This window comes from Protomyctophum bolini, assembly GCF_963924005.1.
Source record: "Protomyctophum bolini genome assembly, chromosome: 18".
NCBI lineage: Eukaryota > Metazoa > Chordata > Actinopteri > Myctophiformes > Myctophidae > Protomyctophum > Protomyctophum bolini.
The window spans coordinates 35,707,419-35,722,170 of NC_137879.1; the positions used below are offsets into that span (position 1 = coordinate 35,707,419).

General features: G+C 44.0%; 1 protein-coding gene across 3 annotated transcripts in view; it reads left to right on the top strand.

The window, feature by feature from the left end:
* prkg1 (protein kinase cGMP-dependent 1) overlaps positions 1-14,752 on the top strand; it is a gene marked incomplete at its 5' end in the record, with an annotated part of 198,903 nt that overhangs the window by 117,726 nt on the left and 66,425 nt on the right. For all 3 annotated transcript variants that reach the window (XM_080788787.1, XM_080788789.1, XM_080788788.1), the window contains 2 exons: positions 3,685-3,762; positions 7,076-7,170. In XM_080788787.1, the coding sequence (XP_080644913.1) occupies positions 3,685-3,762; positions 7,076-7,170 (173 nt within the window). The remainder of the gene's footprint in view (positions 1-3,684; positions 3,763-7,075; positions 7,171-14,752) is intronic.

The following is a 14,752-nucleotide window of genomic DNA, read 5'->3' on the forward strand; positions in this document are numbered from 1 at the left end:
AACCAGTAAACAAGTCAAGTCAATTTTATTTATAGAGCACATTTAAAAAGAGCCGACTGACCAAAGTGCTGTACGCCAAGACAAAGATTTAGAAGACATTTTTTTAATATTCCGTGAGAGAGGATGAGAGTCCCAGCAGTAGGAAGTCGGTCACCATCAGACAAAGCAACAACTGATGGTTTTGAATGTTTGAAATGTGGTTTGAAGGTACATTTCGTGCAGCCGTCACTGGATGCACGCACATGCACAGATCAACCTGTTCCCCTTCTTCTCGCAACGATTCACTCTATCATTTCTCTCCAAAAGCACTTGAATATGATGGAATATGACTAAAGCTCACATTTCACATCACACTACTAGCCCCCCTATAAAAAAGGGGTTATCGGAAAATCGTTTTTTTTTTTTTTTTTTAATCGATTCATATCGTCAGGGTTGATATCGATATCGATATACGATATATCGTTACATGCCTACTTCAACATCATTTGGAAATATCGACCAATGACTATAGTTTTATCTATAAAAAAATTGATTATATAATTTATAGTTGCTGTCGGGGTGGAAACATGGGATGTCCAAAACCGAAAGTGAACTTTATAGATTTTTGGAGCCGGGCAATATTTTGTGTGACACTCTTTTTTTTTTTGTGATGTGAAGTCGTAGCTAGGGCATCAATTCCCCCCCCCCCCCTCCCCAAATAATATTAATAATAATAAAACAAATAATGAAATAATAAGAATGAAAAATTCTGCCCGACAACAGAGATATACAGAATATTGGAATGTTTTGCCTGTATGTGTGCCGACTGTTAACCCATTCTGAACGGGAACCCATTTTGGTGTTAGGCATCATGTTATGCTTTAGCTATTGAAAAATAGCAGATCTACAAGCTCATAGCGCGCCACCGAGTGGCGCGCTACGAGCTTGTAGGTCTGCTATTTTTTGAAAAACCGAGGAACGACTGACATTTTTAGAATCTGATCTCAGGTCAGAATGGGTTAATCAGACCAGTGTGTGTCCAGTGGAAACCTCGTATGAATCTGATCTCAGGTCAGAATGTGTTAATCCATTTAGACCCGAGGAGGACGCACCTGTGTCACCTCATATAGCTTTTAGCCACTTGTCTCTAACCATTCTTTTAAACTTTAGCTGTTGAAACATAGCAGATGTACACAAGCTCGTAGCGTCAAGGCCGCTCCTCGTCATGAAATTCTTTGAGCACTACTACTGACTTTAGAAACGAAGGCTTTTTCAGAAAACCGTTGTGATTTAGAAGACATTTGTATAGAATCTGGTCTCGGGTGGTCTACAATGGGTTATTATTATGAAGGACACATACAGTATAGCCTATTATTCTGATGATATTCTTTACAATGTCAGAGAGACATGTGTCAGGTGGTTGACGGACAGATGGGGCTGGTTGATTGACGGGTACACGCGGCCAGCCTGACCAGCCGAATGGTGGATTCCGTTTGAATGGAACTCTCATGGGGGGGCCCTGCCGTCTCTCAGCTTGTGTGCGTGTGTGTGTGCGTGAGCGTGTGCGACTGTGCGTGCACGTGTGTGTGCGCATACGCATTGTCACGATAGTATAGCAGACGTTGAGAGATGGACATATTGTGATCCTCACAACAACACATGTTGGAAATAAATTGGGCCTCGTCCTTACTTCCTTCCCTGTTGCACTTCATGCAGCACAGTGTTTCTCAAACCTTTTCATTTCAAAGGACCCCCATGTATGGAAGGGAGTTACACACGCCTTAAAGGGACACTTCACCCTTTTTGCAAAAAGATATATGTTAATGACGTTTAGAAGCTTTAGAACACTTTCCTGGGGGTCTTTATGCGTGTAATATGTGGTTTTTTAGATTGTAGCAGTGAGCCTGTTGTCTCTGATGTCATGGACACTGGGCTCACTTCCTTCCTGGACTACATGTTGTCTCAGTAAGACAGCTCTCCCCCCTATCCACAAGGAGGAGCAGTGCACCAAATAATTATGGGAATTGTAGTCCAGGAAGGTAGTGAGACCAGTGTCCATGACATCAGAGACAACAGGCTCACTGCTACAATCTAAAATATCTAAAACCACATATTACACACATAAATACCCCCAGGAAAGTGATCTAAAGCTTCTAAACGTCATTAACATATATTTTTTTGCAAAAAGGGTGAAGTGTCCCTTTAACGCAATCAGCTTCAAAATAGAAGCTCTGGGGTGCCGGGAAGACATGGCCTGCTTTTACTCTGTAAAGCCCCCCCTTCCCCTTCCCCTTCTGTTCCGGAAAAAAAACAGAGATGTTTTTTTGCTTGCTTTACCGTGCTCTCGTTTCATATCATTGAATATGCGCTAGGGCGTGTACACACGTCCTTTGAATGGGGCCAATTGGAACCCACTCAAGGAAACATGGGGGTCCCTGGACCCCAATTTGAGACACCACTGGTGTAGCAGAGTGTTTCCATGAGTGAGCCAACAGTGCACAACAGCAGCACCCTGACTCTGTTACTTAATTAGTATCATTGGCAACACCTACACAGTGTGTAAGGACAACCGAGGCCCAGTTTCTTTCCCATGTGGCTGCTGTGCATGCGGAGCCGAAAGTAGCACAGAAAATACGCTGATCTATAAGCTCACAAGGCAATACGCATCACGTTGTGAGCTTGTAGACCTCGCATTTTTGTGTTAATGTTTGGGGTAGAAATGGAAAAAACTAAACGAGACAAACACAACAAAAACAAAAACTGGCACACACGTATACAGTATACGGAGACTGAGGTTGTACTGGGCAGCTCTTAGTGACCAACAATTGAACATTGGTTATAACCCAAACATCGCATTATTAACCTTTCAGGACAAACGCATACTATTAGCTGCCTCAACTGCTGCTAAGAAAACAATTATCAAAAAACCGGTTTGAACCGACTGTTGACTTGAAGAAAAATTGGCTTAATTGCTTTTGTGATATTTGTTTACTGGGAGCGTTCTACTGCCAAGATGAATGGCGCCAGAGCGGACACTAGTGGACAACTGCTCCAAAAGCTCTTGACGTAGTTCAATGAACTATTTAACCCATTCTGAACGGGAACCCATTTTGGTGTGAGTATCATGTCGTGCTTTAGCTATTGAAAAATAGCAGATCTACAAGCTCGTAGCGCGCCACCGAGTGGCGCGCTACGAGCTTGTAGATCTGCTATTATTGAAAAATCGAAGAACGACTGACATTTTTAGAATCTGATCTCAGGTCAGAATGGGTTAATCAGACCAGTGTGTGTCCAGTGGAAACCTCGTATGAATCTGATCTCAGGTCAGAATGGGTTAATTGATATGACGTTGTGACCAACGGTTTGCTTTTGGCTCCCTTTGTCTGTATCTGTAGCCCTTGTACTGTAGCCTACACGTCTTATTTGTCTTGTCTCGTCCTCGTCTGTGTTTCTTTGTGTTTGTCTTGTACTGGTCTGTAGTGTCTGTATGTTTTTTTTTCTTTGTTTTTCTGTTTATTTTACTTTTTTTAAAACAAAAAAAAAATTCAATTATATTTAGCTGACGTATGAGTTTTTCGAGTTACAGTATATTTATATATATGTGTGTGTGTGTGTGTGTGTGTGTGTGTGTGTGTGTGTGTGTGTGTGTGTGTGTGTGTGTGTGTGTGTGTGTCTGTGTGTCTGTGTGTGTGTGTGTGTGTGTAGACTCATTACGAAGATGGAGAGTACATCATCAGGCAGGGAGCGAGAGGTGATACCTTCTTCATCATCAGCAAGGGCAAGGTAACACACACACACACACACACACACACACACACACACACACACAATTTTACAATTACAATTTAGGCATTTAGCAGACGCTCTTAATCCAGAGCGACTTGCATTAAGCAAGAACAAAAAAGCATGGGAATACATCACATAAAAAGCATTTATCATGAAACATGTATGTATGTAAGCTAAGAAAGTAACAGTGGAATATCTATATAATGAAACTATACATATAAACTATACATATACTATGCTATACATATGTACTATGACGTGCTATGACTACATACAATGCAATTATAGTGCTGTCACATAACATGCTATAAGTCTGTATCAAGTGCTATCTAAGTCTACAGAAATGCTATCTAACACACACACACACACACACACACACACACACACACACACACACACACACACACACACACACACACACAGTGTTGTAACTCAGTGGGACAGATGAGTACTGGGAGATATCACACTGAGCCGGCTTCTAAGAACCTGATAGAACATTCGTTCCATAGCATTCTTATTACGTTGCTCTAATTTTAACTGTATTTATTATTTCCTTGTGGTGAGACTTGTTTGCTCATTGTTGTACAGCACTGTGAAAGTATGTTTCCAATGGAAAGAAAGAAAAGAAAAGCAAGGCATAAACATTAAAAAAAGATAGCAGTAATGCAATACAGTGAGGACATGAATAACAAAAAATGTAAAGATCAATTAAAAGCAAGAGTGTAGAAGTGGGTCTTGGGCTGTGCTTTAAAAATGCCTACAGAGGCTGCCTGTCGAAGGTACAGTGGGAGTTTGTTCCACGCCGTCGGCCCGTAGAAGCAAAAAGCTGCTTCCCCGTATTTTTTAGTTGCCATTTTTTTACGGAAAAGCGAGGCCAGCAGTGGAAGACCTTAGGGGGACATATTTAGGCAGGTAGTCATGTAGGTAGGAAGGTGCGAATTATTAAAACATAGACATAAAGGGGGCTTCAGCTCCTGCCCTTTTACCCGTCTGTAAAACAACTGCTCTCTCCAGACCAACGAATGCAGAATTTACTAATGGTGAAAGAAATGCAAATGCCCTCCTCTCCTTTCCATGCCATGACGGAAGGCAGCATTCAGGAGAATTGCTTTCCCCCCCCCGAAGTCTCTTGAACTTGAACACAGTATTTTGCGTTGAACAAATGTCTTTAGAATTCCATGTCGTACGCACTGCATCTCTATAGCTAGAGACTGCTGGGTTGCCCCCCGGAAATAGCTAATCTACAAGCTCTCGATGCGTCGCGCTGCGACTCGTTGAGAGCTTGTAGATTAGCTATTTTCATTTTTGTACAAAAGTGCCCTCTTATGGGATTTTAGAGCCCCTGCCCCTCTATAACACACTCTGCACGTCCCTGAGTTACATTGAAATATCATCTCAATGTCAGTCCCTTCCTGGGAATATCAGCTTTGCCTATCCCTGCATAATTATGCCAATGGTCAATTGGCCACGTGCCATTTCAGATTAACTGGTCAACCCACTGACGAGAAAAATGGATGAAGGCAGACGGATAATTATCTCCATTTTATAGTAGGATATAAATGCATGTCAGAAAGTTTCTTCCTCACCTGTGTCTGAGGCCACACATGCGCACGCACGCGCACGCACGCACACACACAGACACACACACACACACACACACATACCCCTTTTACACGATAACGGTGTTCATAGAAAACGACAAAATAAAGTATGCCGGGGTCCATTTATTTAGAGTAGACGATAACGGCGTCTCCATATACGGTAAACGGGCAAAACCATGAATCCGCAAAACTTGTGACATCGTGGCTCACATGGGTTCACAACCAGTGTTGTTTTTGTCGACCACGACTAAAACTAAGTCGACTGCCTTTTCCACTGACGAAAACTAAATGGAAACTAAATGAAAACTAAGCTATACAAGCCTACGATGACTATTGACAATTCCGTCAACAAATAAAACCTAGACTAAAATGTTAGGAAGGGACTACTAGTGGACAAGAGATCCAGTGTGCAAGTCATCTTACACTTGGTTGCATGCTACAAATAGCCGATCTACAAGCTCACAACGCTGAAAATAACCGATCTACAAGCTCACACAACAACAAGTGTAAAAAACAGTCATTACGATGCCGTCAACGCCCGCCAAAATACATTTTAGTCGACTGAATCAACTGTAGATTCAGTCGACTATAAAATCTTATGATATTTAGTCGACTAAAACTAGACTAGCACTAAGACATTCCGCGTGACTAAAATGTGACTAAAACTAAACGGAAACTATTCAAGAGACTTATTATACGACTAAAACTAAAATCAAAATTTGCTGCCAAAAACGACACTGTTCACAACGCGTGGTGTTCATTACATCGATGTAAAGCGATGGTGAATCTTAACCCATTCTGAACGGGATCCCATTTTGGTGTTAGCATCATGTTATGCTTTAGCTATTGAAAAATAGCAGATCTACAAGCTCATAGCGCGCCACCGAGTGGCGCGCTACGAGCTTGTAGGTCTGCTTGTAGGTCTGAACGACTGACATTTTGAGAATCTGATCTCAGGTCAGAATGGGTTAATCAGACCAGTGTGTGTCCCAGTGGAAACCTCGTATGAATCTGATCTCAGGTCAGAATGGGTTAACCATGATGTAAACAAACAGCCTCGATAGGAAGTCGAGGCACGCGGTGCAGGTTCTTCTTTAGTACATAGGTGACTGGTCTATATATCTGGCAGTCCGTCACCGCCACCTAGCGACGTGGCGTGCACATTACAGCCTTTTCATTTCAAATGGTCGCTTTTCGTGCATATATATAGGGTCGATAAAAAAAATGAGAACGTAACGGGATTTTACCGTTTTCTTCTGGCGACCGTTCTCGTTGAAAAGGTGGCCTGCTGTCTGTTGTCACTACAGTGAGCACGCCAACACATTTAATAAGATGCGAGCTGATACCAGACGAGCACAAGTAACTGCTCGCCAAATCGGCATGAGAAGGAAAGAAAAGAACGCGCAAAGTCCCACAAATCATTCGACAGTGAGATAGCCAGATCCTCATTAAGAACTTTTATCTGAGAGGTCTTAATGAGGCCTTTAGTGTCAGGCTCCGTGGACTTGATTGGACTCATCATTGTTAGGTTGATGATGCTTTTTGTTTTGTATGTTGTCCTGTCGTTGTCTGGGTTACTCACTGTTTGGGCAGCTGTATGATGTATGTGGTTGACACCAGATTGTTATGTTGTGCACGCAGGCAGGCAGGCACGCACACACGCACCACGCACAGGGGTTGTCAACTCATGTTTAATGTGTTCCTGCCAGGTGAACGTGACTCGAATGGAATCAGCCAATGAGGAGCCGGTACACCTGAGAGGACTGGCCAAGGGAGACTGGTTTGGAGAGAGAGCCCTGCAGGGGTAAGAACAACCGCGAGGTTCACAGACTTGGTGTCGAAGTGTCTCTTGACACTGAGACTCTGAACCCCTAATTGCTCCCGATGTGCAGGTTGGTGCCTCGCATGGTTTCCCCCCGCCATCGCCTGGTGTATGGACGACGTGTGTGAATGGGTGAATGTAATGCACGATCTATGTAAAGCGCTTTGGATTAAACCACTAAATGCACCATTTACCATTTTATATATCATCATTATGCCACCAAAATCTGCCACCGAATCTCTTATCTGTCCGGGGTATCTACATAGAATTTGATCTATTGAAGATTCTGACCTTCAAATGTACATCATTGTTTGTTTTGATTGTATTGCTGTATTGTTGTATTGTTCTTTCTGCTTTGGCAATGTTTTCTCATGCCAATGAAGCCCTTTGAGAATTGAATTGAATTGTATCTGTCTGCTAGCCTGGCACTCAATTTTCATTTTGTTTCACTCCATTATTCCGTCTGAAAGCCCTCCCTACTACAGCCGTTTCTGGGATGGGCGTTGCCAAAGAGGCAGTCTTCGGCGATTGGTTCACCCTTAACCAATCACAATAGTAGGAAAGCAGATGCCGTTGTTGTCAATCATGTGGCTATGGCTAACCCGTTTGCTAACCAAACAAACACAGCCAACGAGCGCTACTAGTATGTAAACAAAAGCTGTAAAATATGTCTGATGATGATGTTCATAAAACCTCTCGTGTCTGTAAAGAAACTATTTATCATACGTCGATTTAATAGCCAGATTGATAGGGCCGTGAGTTTCCGCAGTGGGGGGGCAGCCATGTTTGTTTGTGTCTGGACGGTTTGACGTCATCGAGTTGAAACGACGTTGATTCGTCGTACCGAGTCTGAGACCTCCTTCGGGAGCGTCACCAGACCCTGAATCGCCTGAACATCTCTTTTTAATGGGCGTGGCTATAGCGATTCAGGGGCTGGAGCCAGGCTATCTGTCTGCAGCACGGTCGATGATGGACCAAAGGGGTCTGGGTGTGGTTTAGGGTGTGGTCGATGACAGAAGAAGCCCTGGCCCCCTGGAGGTTATAGTTACACTAAAGAAAAAAGCAATCCTCCATAGTTTAGCCCCTAAGCATTTTCTAAACCACCAACAACATACAACTATGAAGGTGCAACTCATGTTCGATGGGGCACAGATAACTAATTCCACCCATTTGCTGATGTGAATGTAAATGAGCATCCCCCCCCGTCGTCTTTTTTTCTTCACCACGGAGGATGCCAATTAGCTACTTTGTCTTTTAAAAGGACAACGCACGTAGCTGTCATTTTCATTTTGTGAACATGACAGCCTCCAAACCGGACTATAAGAGGTGCATTCGTTCAATTGGCTGCAGCTGTGTGTACTAATATGCGAGCTAGGAGTGACACCGTCCTTGTCGCACAGCCATTTCTTTTTTATATTATAACCAAACACCTTGTGTGGGAATTTACTTTCCCCCCATGCAGCACCTGTTGGATCGTTCCCTCGCTGCCAAGACTGGCAAGGAGCAGTACAGCCACGTTGTTTAACCCATTCTGACCTGAGATCAGATTCGTACGAGGTTTCCACTGGGACACACACTGGTCTGATGAACCCATTCTGACCTGAGATCAGATTCTAAAAAAATGTCAGTCGTTCTTCGATTTAAAAAAAATAGCAGACCTACAAGCTCGTAGCGCGCCACTCGGTGGCGCGCTATGAGCTTGTAGATCTGCTATTTTTCAATAGCTAAAGCATAACGTAATGCCAACACCAATATGGGTTCCCGTTCAGAATGGGCTAACTGTCATATCTAAGCATACAACCCAGCTAAAGACAAGGCGGCGATCCGAGCACTCAAAAAGTTAGGGTAGGATAAAAAAAAGATGTACTTTATTTATGAACGTTAAAAGAAGCCCATTTGGCTCATCCAGGGCCAGCACTATTTGCAAATCTAATTTGTAAGCGACCACCAGGGAGGGAGAGAGGGGTGGAGGGGGGGGGGGGGGTACCATGTCAAACAATGACTCTGTCCGAACGCATCACAGTCAAGATGCCGATAGCACCGCAGCTAATTAGCCCGGCTTCCCCCCCCCCGAGGTAGCCATTTATTGCTCTGAGTTTAATGTGTTTATTTGGCCCAGCCACTAGGAACATGCCTACAGACACACACACACACACACACACACACACCCACACACACACACACACACACACATACATACGCACTCCACATACGCACACACACACGCACGCACACACGCACACACACACACACACATAGGATGGTAGACACCACAGCAGAAGAAGAAGAAGATCCCAGGGCAACCAGGATGTGCAGCCCTCTCCCCCATGATGTTTGGGGAGACAAGAAACACTTTCCTGGGGTTTATGTTATGTTATGTGGGTAAATATGTGTTTTTAGATATTTCTAGAATTTCAAAGTGTCCATGCAGGACTCCATGATGTCATGGACACTTAACTTCCTGGACTACAGTAAGACATCACTCCCCCTAATCCACAAGGAGGAGCAGTGGACCAAAGAATTATGGGAATTGTAGTCCAGGAAGGAAAGTGAGCCTGCAGTGTCCATAACGTCATGGAGCCCATGGACACTTTGACATACTAAAATATCTAAAAACACATATTACCCACGTAAAAAACCCCCCAGGAAACGGTTTCTTGTCTCCCAAACATAATTTAAAAAAATAGCAGATCTACAATTTCATATAATTCTGGAGGTCCAGAAGGTGGAAATAGTTTGAGAATGACTGACATTAGAAACCTAGGCTTTTCACAACACTGTCGTGATTTTAGAAGACATTTGTAGAATCGTCCTCAAGGGTCTAAATGAGTTAAAAATAGATACCGGTAGATATAGATCTGGTTGCAAAAAGGGGTGAAGTGGCCCTTTTATAAGATGACTGCATGCCGTGCATCTTTCAGACCATGTTTATTACTGTTTGAGAGACTTGGAGGCGGTGGAAAAGAGAGATTGATACAGAGAAAACGGGACAGACAGAGATGAAAAGAGGAAACTGGGAACACATCTGTTCATGAAACATTTGATGGGCGCCCCCCCCCCCCCCCCCTTTCCCCCCCCCCTTCTATTCATCAGTATCTATCTGCACTTGTGGTTGTGTGTGTGTGTGTGTGTGTGTGTGTGTGTGTGTGTGTGCGCGCACACACACACAATCTTGTGGTTGGAACAGCGTGTGTGTTATATGTGAGATGACGAGTCGACGCATGTTTTTTTTTTTGTTTTTTTAGTTTGTATTTCAAGTTTACTTCGTGACTTCTCACCCAATCTGCTTCTGTTTTTTGTTGCCTGGCAACATCAGCTCGTTAAGTGGCCTAATGACAGTGGGGGGGGGGGGGGATAGGATTTCTGCTTAATTATGCTGTGTGTGTGTGTGTGTGTGTGTGCAAGATACACTCCATTACAGTCTCTCCCTGTGCCATACATGCGTGTGGCACAAGTGGTTCCCAAGCATGTTCACGACGCCCAAATGCATTTTGCATTTGGCTGAAAGGATTGTTGTTCCATATAAGGTAGTCAACGAACATTTCTCGCCATAGTTTCAGTCGACGGAATCAACACCGCTTAAGTTGCTCGTCGTCGCTGTGAGTAAAACAAAGAGAGGGGGACGGCGCACGGCCTGACAGATGAACAACAACATCTTAACCCATTCTGACCTGAGATCAGATTCATACGAGGTTTCCACTGGACACACACTGGTCTGATTAACCCATTCTGACCTGAGATCAGATTCATACGAGGTTTCCACTGGACACACACTGGTCCGATTAACCCATTCTGACCTGAGATCAGATTCTAAAAATGTCCATCGTTCTTCGATTCTTCAAAAATAGCAGACCTACAAGCTCGTAGCGCGCCACTTGGTGGCGCGCTATGAGCTTGTAGATCTGCTATTTTTCAATAGCTAAAGCATGACATGATGCCGACACCAAAATGGGTTCCCGTTCAGAATGGGTTAATGGGTTAAACACTAACGGGGACATTAGGAACAGCTGTCTTCTGGCATTGTCTTGAGATGTGTAACTGCGGAGCCGCCGTTGCACTCCGCTATATATACGGTGGCGTCACTCCGGAGGGTTTCTCCTCCTGTCTTCCAACAAGACAGATCTATAAGGACTGAGGCAAATGGAGGGGAGGGGGGGAGTGTGCTTTATAATGTTTCATTCCACGCGGGCCACTGATGTTTTGTATTTGAGGTGCTAGGAGGGTGTCACTTATCCCAGCTGGTATACCCAAGGAAGCGTGGCTCCTTCAGACCTTTTTCGAGCGACAGCCCCCTCTCAGCCCTGGAAGTGTGTTCAGCTTATTGTGCATATTTGCATATAGTCATTTTCTTGTTGCCGTGTGGCAGCGGGTGGCCAAGGGTTAGAGGAGCGCGCTTGTTGCCAAAAGGTTGCCGGTTCGATTCCACCGAGGCGAAGCCGATGTGGTTAAACTCCCTGAAGGTGAATTATATCCTGACAATGACCACCTAGCCAGATATTATCCCGCTTATAACATGGCTACCTAACATAAATGAATACATTATATAATAATCATAATAATAATAACTAGATAAAGTGCCCATCGGCACAGGTCTCCACCAGGGCAGGTCAGGTTGTGGCCTCCTGGTGGCGCTATAATAGGCCAATGTGAAATGGGTGCCATTTCTTCTTGACTTGGATGGCAATTGGATGATTTGAGGCTTTTTGTTCAAAACGGGCCAATCCTGCAAACGTTGAAAGCCAATGTTACAAGTTATAGCTAAAAAAAGGAATTGGCCTGTTAAAGCGTCACCGTGAGGCTGATTTGGGGGGAACATTTGTGGCATGTCGTCCTCGGCTTAGTGGAAATGTGCGTGTATAATTTCACGGAAATTGCACACTGTGTTTGTGATTTGTGGCATTTTTTCGAAACGGACCAATCGTGTGAGCTTTGAAAGCCAATCTTAGCCAATCAGGATGGAAGATGGGAAATGGTGCCACTCCGTGTTGATCACATGACTATGGAGATAGTGTACACCGAATTGTGTGATGTATGGATAAAATGTGTACGAGTAATCTACAGAAATGTGTTTTGCCTAAATCGGCCTCATGGTGGCGCTATAAGAGGCCGTTGAGGAATATTTGGGGCAGAGGTTCGTCGTTGGCATCCAGGGAGTGTGCGTGCACAGTTTGGCATGGATCGGGCCAACGGTGCCGGAGATTAGCTGATAACGGACGTACGGAAGGACACGCACTCCAAAAACATAAACTTTATTTATATAGCACCTTTCGTACAGAGTTGCAGTTCAAAGTGCTTCACAGGCAGGACAGAAATCAGGTACTTTACAGTTGGTTCATAACATATCTGACACAATCCACATAGTATGCATAATTATAATCATCAACATAAGAGGGGAATAAAAGGTCAGGCATAGAGTTAAAATCACACCTGTGTGAACCAAGTGGCGCAACTCCCCTCTCTAAAAGCTGAATAACTCATAATCTACGGAGCTCTCCATGGTTTGGTCCATTAGCGCGATTTTCGGAGGTTTTTGCTGATAATCCGGTGGTCTAGATGGAAACATTGGCGCTTTCTAGAGCAAGGATGGCTATATTTTAGGTCGCTAGCATTGACGCTAATTATGTAGCAACAACGTCCACACACGGGTGCGTGCGCACACCAGTGGTGCACGCGCACATGCACGGCACTACACACACGGGTGCGGGTGCACACCAGTGGTGCACGCGCACGCATGCGCACACCACTCGTGCTCAAAGACACACACACGTACACAGGTACACAGGTACACGGACAAAGCTGGTTGTAGAAGTGGTTGCACCACTTAAAAAAGACATACATACAGTATAACATTTATTAATTTAAGTCTAAGGCATTTGAGAGAATAAGCACGATACCGGGGGAACCTTCTATAAAGTGCTATGGGAGGATTGAGAAGGCCAATCAAAAGAGGTGTGTTTTTAAGTTGAGTTGAGTTGAATTGTGTTCCATATAGTTTTGGTGCATATTAGACGGCGAATGCGGCCTCTCCTATTTTCTTTAGTGGTTTCTTTTTCATTTTTGTGTCAAGTAAACCTGCCGTGGAGGATCTTAGTGTTCTGGATGGAATGTAATGGTGATAGAAAGTCTGTTATCTATGCGGGCCGTGGTTATTTAGTGCTTTGTAGACTATTAGTAGTGTTTTGAAAGCTATTCTCTGGGAGAGAGCCAGTGGAGGGTGTGCAAAACTGGTGTGATGTGTTCTCTTTTCTTTGTTTTTGGTTAGTAATCCAGTTTTGAATGAGTTGTAGTCGGTCTATGGCCATTTTTTGGTAATCCTGTGAATAGTGCGTTACAGTAATCTAAGCGGCTGGTGACAAAGGCATGGATGCTTTTTTTGTGATAGGTATAAGGTCGTATTTTGGCTATATTTCTGAGATGGAAAAAAAGCAATTCTGGTTATTTTGTTGATGTGGGATGTGAAGTTGAGATGTGAGTCGATTATGACTCCGAGGCTGGTTACTTGTGGCTTAATTAGCCCAAGCAGCTAGATGTCCTAACGATCTCATCGCTCGTTATCTTTGGACCTATATCACATTGACCCCAAAACACAACAAAAAAAAGTATTCCATAAGTTTGCGCTGGCTGTCGTCTGCCCAGCTCCCAGGGCTGTGGAGCACTGTCGGAAAACAAGGAAGTGAGTTGATCAAATAGAATCCATTTCCGGGTACTGCTTCGTCTATTTCTCGCTCAAATGTTTTCGAAAACATTTTCGAGAGCAATGTTTAGCTGTTAATGACATTGTGCGCCACTAGTGTGTGTGTGTGTGTGTGTGTGTGTGTGTTTACATGGCTGTCATGTTGGAAACGGCAGTAAATCACAGCGCATAGCCGCGCAGCTGGTGCTCAGAGGGTTTGATTAGGTAGAGGTCTGTTATAAAGCCGAGCGGTCGGTTATCAACACGCTGAATTCAGCGATTGACCAATCGGAATCAAGCATTCAACCAAGCCATGTAATAAGCACAGTTATACTCCACGTGAGTTATTCTGCATAATTATATTTGCAGACACAAGCTTGAGCATGAAATTAAGAAACTCTGAATGGAGACGGCATGGAGGCAATTTTTTTAAACGTCTAGGTGGGAGTGACGGAAGAAATAGGCTTATTGTACTGTCGTAGTCGGTGCCAAGGGAAATGTTTTGTAAGACAAGCACTTTAACCCATTCTGAACGGGAACCCATTTTGGTGTAAGCATCATGTTATGCTTTAGCTATTGAAAAATATCAGATCTACAAGCTCATAGCGCGCCACCGAGTGGCGCGCTACGAGCTTGTAGGTCTGCTATTTTTGAAAAATCAAAGAACGACTGACATTTTTTTAATCTGATCTCGGGTCAGAATGGGTTAATCGGACCAGTGTGTGTCCAGTGGAAACCTCGTATGAATCTGATCTCAGGTCAGAATGGGTTAAGTAGCTTTACTTGCGCTCGAGGACTCAAACGCATCGCTCAACATCTGACCTTGTGGGGGTGTGGTGTGGACGGTGCTCTGTGAGAACCTTCTCTCACGTAATGCTTTGCGTCATTTTC